General features: G+C 43.4%; 1 protein-coding gene across 1 annotated transcript; it reads left to right on the top strand.

Moving 5' to 3' along the window:
- Positions 1–1,116: 1,116 nt before the first annotated feature.
- Positions 1,117–9,158, top strand: ODF1 (outer dense fiber of sperm tails 1). The gene is made up of 2 exons (XM_029223011.1): positions 1,117–1,585; positions 8,640–9,158. Exons 1-2 carry the CDS (start codon positions 1,266–1,268, stop codon positions 9,031–9,033), a joined length of 714 nt encoding a protein of 237 aa, XP_029078844.1. The 5' UTR covers positions 1,117–1,265; the 3' UTR covers positions 9,034–9,158.
- The last annotated feature ends 238 nt before the right edge of the window (positions 9,159–9,396 follow it).

Below are 9,396 nucleotides of genomic sequence, written 5' to 3'. Positions count from 1 at the left end.
TGACTATGGTCCCCAGTCCAGAATTTGGCTGTCTCTTGCCTTCCAGCAGAAGACACTGCTACTGTTTTCCCCTTGAACTGCACCTTCCATGTGGCTGCTGGACTACCTTTCAACTTCTCTCATCAGAAACGAAAACCAGTGATCCTTCATTGTGCTCAAAATAAAGTTAAAACTCTTTAGCAGGCCACAAGTCCCTTTAAACCTGGCCCTTGTCTCCCTCTCCAGTGTCACACCCAACCACTTGTCCTCAAGTACCCTATGCCTTAGTCCGCTAGAAGGGGATTCGAGAGGCAGAGAGCAGTTTGACGGGAAAGGCCCAGAGGAGCAAAGTACCCGAGCCAAGGCTGAGGCTGAGCCCCAGGTCCAGCGTGTTGATCCAGCTGAGAGCACAGAAAACTGGCCCAAGCGGGGCTTTCAGACATTTGGCTTCAAGCAACTTCAGGCAGTTGGCTATGAGTATCAAGGACCAACACTTGGGAAGCACTTGGGAATAAGTCATCTGGCGGCTTGGACATAAGACCAGAGGTGTAGTTGCTGGGAGGTGGTGATTGAGGACAGGACTCTGAGCACTGAGAGATGACAGCTTAAGAGCAGGACCCCAATCACTGGAGAACTGAGGCTCCAGGACAGCCAGGATGCCAGCTTATAAAGAATGGGCAGGACTCAGAGACTTGGGGCTCAGAAGGTCAAGGACAAAGGCTGACTTGAGGATGGCTTGGTAAGGAGAACCATGGGAGAGCTCTTTACATTCCACCTATAAAGGGAAAAGGGGACAGAATGAATCCTGTAGTATAGGGGCAAGGCTAGATGTCAAGGCTAGAGCGAGAAGGGCATAAAGCAAGGGGCCAGGCAGCTCCTTCCATCCGCCCAGCCCCACCACCAAGATCTTCATAGTTGTGGCTAGTCCACAGGACACACATAAGTCAAGAACATTTCAATTTAGCCCAATAAACCCCAAAGAGCTGTGATTACTTGGGGGGCCCATCCCAACTCAAGGTGAATGAAATCTTATATGGTTCTGAGAGCAGCTTTGTAACTCCAAGGAGGGTCTCTGGAGACCATGACTGTGCACAGTTCTCATGGTAACCAAAAGACTATGACATACTTAGAGGGTGGTGAGGTCATAGAACCCAAGCTTTAAAGCAAGTGAATCATGTGTGCCTCATTTCTTTTTAAAAGAAACTTCTGAGAAGAGCTTAGAAGAATTTTTCTCCCCCGAGTGCCATTTCTCAAAGGTACTCACAGAACAATAAGGTGTGACTGTAATGGCTGCACTGAGTTGTCTTCTGGACAGTGTTAGAAGGGACATAAAGAAGGTGGACAGAGAACTAAGGCAGTTGAAATGCATTGACGAACTCAGCACACGATGCCTATGTGACTTATACATGCACCCATATTGCTGCTGTGACTTGCACCCGTACCCGCACTGCCTGTGCTATTCAAAGCGATCACAGTCCTGCGGCCTGTGTGATCTCTACCCATGTTGCCTGTGTGATGCCAAGCTTTACTGTCTTCGCCCGTCTCTCAGAAGTTTGGAGAGGAAAGCCATTAGAGCCATGGAAGACGAAAAGAGAGAGCTTGCCAAGTAAGAGAACTTCCTAAGATTTTTATAGTTGGTATATTAGCTTCCTAAGTTGGAAAAAGGGGGGGAAAGTGTGACAATCGATACTTGAGCAAAGATGAAATGGGTTCAAGATAATGACTCTGGTGACTTAACAAAGATTTAAAAAAAGAAGAGTGAATGGGTCCATGATGGGAATTATAAGATTCTCAAAAGACAGTGTAATGATGTCGATTGGCAAGGTTGTTTTCGGCTTGTAGCAGGAGTGCCAACGTGATAAATAATGTGGCTTTAATGAGAGAAAGAAACAGGGGGTGTCATTAAAAAGCTATTGGAAGCAGCAAAATAAACATTTTTTCTGGTTATGAGTAAAGTGATTTGAGTATATTTCGGCTTACAGAAATGACTTTGGGAGAAGTAATAATAATTGATCAAATCCTTAATGTTTGCCAGAGGCTTTAAGAGCAAGGGAGCAAATTGAACAATAGAGGCATTTATATGGTTTTGTAGGAAATCCTTTCTCCTACTCCCCAACTCTTGATGACTTAAAATTCATCTGGAATTGAGTTTATTGTCTGCCTCCCCCTTCAACTGTAGCAAAGATTGTGCAAATAAACTACAGAACTGAGAGCTGCAGTTTTCAGAATAGAGTTGAAAAGGTTTTAATAGAATTGGATAATTTTAAATGCACTTTAAAATTTTGGAGGTTTGATCACATTTTATTTTTTGCCTGAGAAAGCTTTCTTTTTCTGTCTACATATGCCATGTAGTCTGTTACTATCATGAAAAAAAATGGTTGAAAACACTGTCCCCTGGTTAAATAAATTATGGTACATCCATACGTTGGGATGATATGTAAATGTAAAAAGGACTGATGAAGCATTTTAAGTATTGTCATATTAAGTGGAAAAAGCAAGGTGCAGAAAAACTAAATATGCTACTATTTTTTAAAAGGACACAAATAGATGATCTTTTGTATTGAAATCTATGTGACACATAACATTGTATAAATTTAAGGTGTGCAATGTTAATTTGATACATTTATATACTGTAATACGATTACCATTGTAGCGATAATTAGAACCTCTATTGTGTTACATAATTATCATTTCTTTTTAGTGGTTGGAATAATTAAGTTCTAGTCTCTTAACCACTTTAATGATTGTAATACAATATTTGTTGTCTATATTCACTATATCATGCATTAGAGCTCCACGACTTACTACTCACTGCCAGTTTGTGTCCTTAAACAACATCCTTCCTACCCCAATGATAGATTAATAGATTAGATGACAGATAAATAGATTAGACAGATAGATGATAGATAGTTAGATAGAAAGTAGATGATGGATGGATGGATGGAGAGAGAGAGAGAGAGAATGAGGCCCTTGACAACTGTGACAGTGTTGTTTCCCTGGAAACGGCAGTAGGGCAATTATTGTCCAGGTCATCAATCACCAAAGGTCAGGAATGGGCCTCCCTCAATAGTCTAAGAGGGAACTATTGGCAATAAACTCATCTACACTCAATTTGAACCAGTTTTAATTTTTACTCCTTAGAGTATCAAGTTATATAAATTTCATGCAGTGTGAGTCAGGGGTTCTTTTTTAAGTACTTGGTCTAAATGAAGGGTTACTTGTGAGCAGGTGTGTCCACTTCCCTGTGACTCTGAATACTCGAATACCCTTGATCCAAGTCTGCTCAGCCTTTGTCTCCTGGCTGTCCCTATTCTCCAGACTCTCCAGGTGAGTTCTTCACCACCTGGGTGCCCTCTGCCTACTCTGGGAGTCTCAATGATCTGCAGTGGACACAACTTCAGGCTTAATTCTTGGCAGTGTGGTTTTTACAAGAGGTAATGTTTTCTCTGGTTTGTCATACTTTTCCTGACAATGCTTGGATTTTTTGCTGATTTTTTTTCTGTTGCTTGTGGCAGTATATGAAGCTGCTGTTGTCTTCCTGGATCTCTGAACTGATAATACAGGGTCCATTTCAGAAATGACCTCAGGCTTGCCCTTTTGCATCTCTCCCCAGCCACTTTTCTTCTTATTCATACCACCTTGGGAAACACTCCTATGCTCTATTTCTGACAGCTTGACATTTCACTAACCTGAAAAGCTTAGTACTACCTGCAAACCTAAATATTCAATTTTCTGAATATGGATGAAAATGTTAAACCCTGATCCAGCTCCAATCCCAGAGGACTCCTACATTAATATTTTTTTCAGTGAAATGCCTCTTTTTTCTTCTCTCTCAGCTCCCAGTCCATGACTAAATAGATCCAGAAATATCATGTTGATTCAATTTTTTAAAAAACAATCTTTGGTGTGAAACTTTGTCCAAGGCTTTTAGAATGGAGAAATCGTATTCACATGACCTTTTACCCCTTAAAGAGAAAGATAGCAGTTTGGTTAGGTTATGACATGTGCTTTCAGATGCCAGGCTGTGTTATCCAGAAGATTCTTTGCCCAGTGGGGAAGTAAGATTCCCTGGTCTATAGCTGCCATGACCCCACTGGAATTGTCTTTCTGTGTGAGAGTCTATGTGCTCTGTCTCTGGGTGCTCCTTTAATAATGGGCAAGAAGTTTTGAATAACCATATAATTCCCCCCAAGAGTCATTTGAGCCTTCCTGAGTGTGTGTTATTTGATTGATGCACGCGCGCGTGTGGTGCGTTTTTGGACTGGGTACAGAAGGTCCAATTCCTTTTCATTGTTTACTGAGCAGTTGCTTCAAAAGATACCTTGGCCGTATCTTCATTAGTAGAAACCCAAGTAAGTCCTTTCATTTCTTTAGCTTCTTTGATATTCTTTTTTCCTCCCCAAATTTCCTTTTGCACCCCAAGCACTCACCTTTTCCGACTCTTCCTTCCTTTTGATTGAGAGAGACTGGAGTGACTGAATTTGGTTTCCTTTGTAAGAAGGTAGATAGCTAGTGGGAAGCAGCCGCATAGCACAGGGAGATCAGCTCGATGCCCTGGAGGGATGGGATAGGGAGGGTGGGAGGGAGGGAGACGCAAGAGGTAAGAGATATGGGAACATATGTATATGTATAACTGATTCACTTTGTTATAAAGCAGAAACTAACACACCATTGTAAAGCAATTATACCCCAATAAAGATGTTAAAAAAAAAAAAAAGAAGCCATGCAACCAGCCTGCTGTAAGTTTGCACCTGACTCACCTCCACACTTCGTGGGCTTCCTGTCTTCTGTACTCAAGTGCCAGAAGCAAAGTCAGCCCCTCCTCAATCCTGCCGTTATGAGTTTATTATCTAATTACCCCGTGGCAGAGTGGCTCTGACACCTGGCTTTAGTCCTTGCGGGCACATGAACCTTGATTTGCAGCTGCGCCTAGGAATGCACTGGGCTCAGCCCTGTGCCCTTTGCTGGTGCTTGGAAACTCATCCTGAGACTGCGCTTCCATCTGCTCATCCAAGTATCCGTGGGTAGCCTGTGGCTCAAGAAGTTCCCTTGAAAAGCCCCCCACAAAGGGTACCATCTTCTGAAAACTTCAAAAACCTGCCCTCTGGTTTCTTGTTTACCCCTCACGCTCTGAGTATGAAGTTTTCACTGAATCACTCTCACTGGGGGAGGCTGGTGACTGTTAGCCCTCAGGGTTGCATTCTTTGTGGTTTAGCCTTCCTGGGTCTTAAGCCCTCAGGGAATCTTTCCATCCCCCATCCTTTGACCCAAAGATCAGGGCATAGTCACACCTTGGGAGCCGGCAGAGAGGAACTCCGGGGCTTTATGGCTTTACTTACTTTATGGCTGGTGGCTGGTTGGCTTTCCCGCTGAGAGGAGAGTTCCGCTGTTTCCCTCTGTGTCCCTGCAGAGCTGGAAGCAAGTTGGGCCCCTTGGTCCCCTCTCATCACAATCTCTTTGTATGCAGAGGTCTCGGGGTGGCAAGAGTAGCAGTTGCTGCCCATCCAGGCCAAATGCATGTCCATTATTTGACCTTAGTGTTTAATGACACAGGACTCAGGGCCTGGTCGCTTAAAGCCTTGCTTAAAGCCTTGAATTTCAGGGAAGTCTGTGTAAAGCGGAGCCTGGTACAGCCTGTTAAAGAAATTTACCCTTTATTGAGTGAAAACCAAGTGCCCAACACTTCACCTTCATTTAATCCTTGTAACACCGTGGCCATCTTATAGATGATGAACCAGAGTCAGGGCAATGTTCGTGATCATCAGGAAATGGGACAGCTGGGACCTGAAGCCAGGTTTGCCTGACTCTGGAATCCCTGTGCTTAATCACCTGGTTAGTGGTCCTGAGTGATCTTCCGACCAGGACCAGCAGCCAGCATCACCTGGAACTTGTTAGAAATGCAAATTCTTGGCTCCTCCCGAGACTGGCTGAATCAGAAAGTCTGGGGGTGGGGCCCAGACGCCTGTAATTGAACAAGACCCGCAGGTGTTCAGATGCACCTGTGTCGTGCCACTCTGCTCCCTTCTGCTCCACTCTGATACCCTTATTCAGTATCAACCAAAAGTCAGGAGGAGAGAGACAAGGCAGGAAATGGGAAGAAGGAGAAGAAAGAAGAGAGGGAAAGATGCGTTGGAAAGGAACAATTGAGCTTAATGGGTCTTTGGAGGGGTCTAAATTAGGAGAAAAAGTAAAGTACTCCAAGGAAACCAGAGGAAGGCCAGCCTCCCTTTGGTTCAGAGTAGAGAGAGGCATTCTCATCATCCTCATTACTTTATTCGTCAGCCGGCTGAACCTGATTCATACCTTTGTGAAGATGGCTGGCGATATCCCTCACCTTTGCTGTGGGCAGTATCGCATTCAGGAGCTTGGTCATACATTCAGGTGAAATTCAGCTTCAGCTGAGAGAAGAGGTGACAGCCCAGAGTGGCAGACAGATGGCACCGCCCACTTGCTTTTCCCTAGCATTCCGAAGAGCCTTCTGCCACCAACCAAAGAGGCTGACTTGCCTCTGTTTACTATGACTAAGTTCCTCCCTGGTGATAACTAGTAGAGCAGGCCATCTCTCTTTGCCCAGAACCCCAAAGAACCAAGGAAAATCGCATGTGGGGTGACAGGTACTTTGCCAGGCAGGAGTCAGGTTGCAACTTCAGAGTTAAATCTGATGAGTAAAATGAGGCTCCTGCAATTTCTCCTAAACCCGCACATCCCCACTGATAACCCCTGGCCTAGAAGCAAAAGGAAGAAGAAACCTTGTCTAGCCAAGACTTTGGGGCAATTTCCTGAAGACCCACATTTGTGAGACCCCTGTTCAGCTGCTGCAGTGGGGATGGGGCTGGAGTGATACGAATAGAGGAAGAGGGGGAATCTAAGCAAAAACAAAAACAAAACAGAAACAACAAACTTATACTTCAAGACTCATATTGTAAGAGGAGGAGATAGATCTGGGAGCCAGCTCTGGCTTGTAGATCTGGCTCCCAGATCCATCTCCTGTAGAAGACAACAGGGCTTATGGGTATGTTAAAAAAATATTCCCTCTTTTTGCTTATCTGTATTTTCTGAGTTTTTTACAATGAACTTGTATAACTTAAGTAACAAAAAGAAGTAAAGTGTATTAAAAAATTCAGCAAAAAAAGTAAGAATTAAAAATGTATCTCTAACCAATCAGCCAATCACAGTCTAGACTCCTCAAACCAGAAGAGCTTCTAGAAAGCATACATGCCAATACCTTCCTTTGGAGGCCAAAAGATTTGCCAGGAGTAAGTCTTAGAACACAGATTTTTAAAAAAAATGTTAAGGGATAAAAAGAAGAGCATTTCAGAGCATTAGGTTGTCTTTGGAAGGATCAGGCAATTAGAAAGAAAGTGGTCCCTGAGCAGGGCCAGAGCATGCAGGGCTGATGCCAGGCTGATGAGGTCCTCATGCCAAGAGCTCAGTCTGACTGATGGTTAAAATCATGACCTAGGCATTAAACAAGCCTGGATTTGAATCTAGGCTCTGCCATTCACCACCTTCACCAACTCCCCATCTACAAAATGGTGACAATTACACCTGCATGACAGGGTTCTTGTGAGGGTCAAATGAAACAGTGCCTCTAATGGCTTAGCACTTTCCACGGCACACTGTGGGGAAAAAAAAAAAAAGAAAGAAAGAAAAAGAAAAAACACACAACAGACAAAAGCCTAGCATCCTAACTACGTGGCAAGCACTAGTATAGATTCTTTCATTCATTAACTAATTTAAGTCTCATGAAACCCCTAGAAATGGGTTACTATTATTGTCCCAATTTTACAGATGAGGAAACTGAGGCACAGAGAGGTTTAAGGAGCCTGCCCAAAGTTCCATAACTAATAAGAGGAGGAGCTGAGATTTAAATGCAAGAGAATGTGGTGATCATTTTGTAATGCATAGAAATGTCAAATCACTATGTTGTGCACCAGGAACTAACATAGTATTATAGATCAATTGTACTTCAGAAAAACCCAACCCACCAACCAAACAAACTCATAGAAAAAGAGATGAAATTTGTGGTTATCAGAGCAGTGGGATGGGGTGGGGGGGATTGGATAAAGGTGGTCAAAAGGTACAAACTTCCAGTTACAGGATAAATAAGTACTAGGGATATAATATACAACATGATTAAGTAACAGTGCTGTAGGTTATATATGAAAGTAAAGAGTAAATCCTGAGTTCTCATCACAAAGAAAAAAATAATTTTTTCTATTTAATTTTGTATCTATATGAGATGATGGATGTTCACTAAACTTATCGTGATAGTCATTTCATGATGTATGTTGTCAAATCATTATTCTGTACACCTCAAATTCACACGGTGCTGTATGTCAATTATACCTCAATAAAACTTGAAGGAAAAAGAAAAAAAGAAAATTAAAAATAAATACAAGAGAAAGATCTGGAAGGCCAAGCACCCATCTGTTGTTAACAGGGGTTTACCTGTGAGGGAGTGTGATTTACATGGGAGGACTCTCATTTTTTACTTCTACACGCTTCTGTAAAGTTTGACTTTTCACAATGACTAGTGTTTATTACTTTTGCTGTTTTTTTAAAAAAAAAAAAGAGGTAAAAATATTGCTTGTTAAGCTGTATCTGAGTTCCATGGTCTGAGCTTCTTCCTCCCACCCTTTCTTTTTCCTAAATTCCAGATTGAGAAGAACAAATAGAATTCTAGCCTCCTCTTGCTGTAGCAGTAACATTTTAGGATCAGTGAACGTGTGCGGCTTTGAACCCGATCAAGTCAAGGTGCGAGTGAAGGACGGAAAGGTGTGCGTGTCAGCTGAGCGCGAGAACAGATACGACTGCCTGGGATCGAAAAAGTACAGCTACATGAACATCTGCAAAGAGTTCAGCTTGCCCCCGTGTGTAGATGAGAAGGACGTGACGTACTCCTACGGGCTCGGCAGTTGTGTCAATATCGAGTCTCCCTGCTACCCTTGCATGTCTCCCTGCAACCCCTGTGATCCCTGCAGCCCCTGTGACCCCTGCAACCCATGCTATCCCTGTGGGAGCCGGTTTGCCTGTAGGAAGATGATTTTGTAAAGTGTAGGAACTCAGGACTTAGTAGAGTCAGGTATCCAGCCCGGCAGCTCTTTCAGCGTTTCTCTCCCCCTTCCCATGGCCCGTGTTATTCAGGAACATAGAAAACTGAATACATAACTGCAATCCACTGGTGTGTGAGAGTATTTTGGTTCAACCCACCACAGAGCTCCGCCAGGTTAGTGGGCAACGGAAGGGTGAACAGATGGGAATGGAGATGAATGGTGAGATCTGCCCTCCTGTGTGCTACTTTATACCCCACTACCGCCAAATCCCAGGAAAAGATACTTTTGGGGTGGGCATCCCCAGACACTGTTTTTCCAGATGATTTTGTGACATGACCTTGCCCAGAAATGAAACAGTCAA

The sequence above is a fragment of the Monodon monoceros genome, unplaced genomic scaffold (assembly GCF_005190385.1).
Source record: "Monodon monoceros isolate NGI ecotype Baffin Bay Population unplaced genomic scaffold, NGI_Narwhal_1 Super_Scaffold_14, whole genome shotgun sequence".
NCBI lineage: Eukaryota > Metazoa > Chordata > Mammalia > Artiodactyla > Monodontidae > Monodon > Monodon monoceros.
The sequence above is the reverse complement of the archived record's forward strand: the minus strand, read 5'-3'. Positions and strand labels throughout refer to the sequence as shown.

Excerpts from the sequence above, each read along its gene's own strand:
- ODF1 (XM_029223011.1), top strand. The coding sequence starts at position 1,266 with ATGGCTGCACTGAGTTGTCTTCTGGACAGTGTTAGAAGGGACATAAAG. Across the intron at positions 1,586-8,639 it reads GAAAAGAGAGAGCTTGCCAA|ATTGAGAAGAACAAATAGAA; the intron begins GTAAGAGAACTT and ends CCTAAATTCCAG.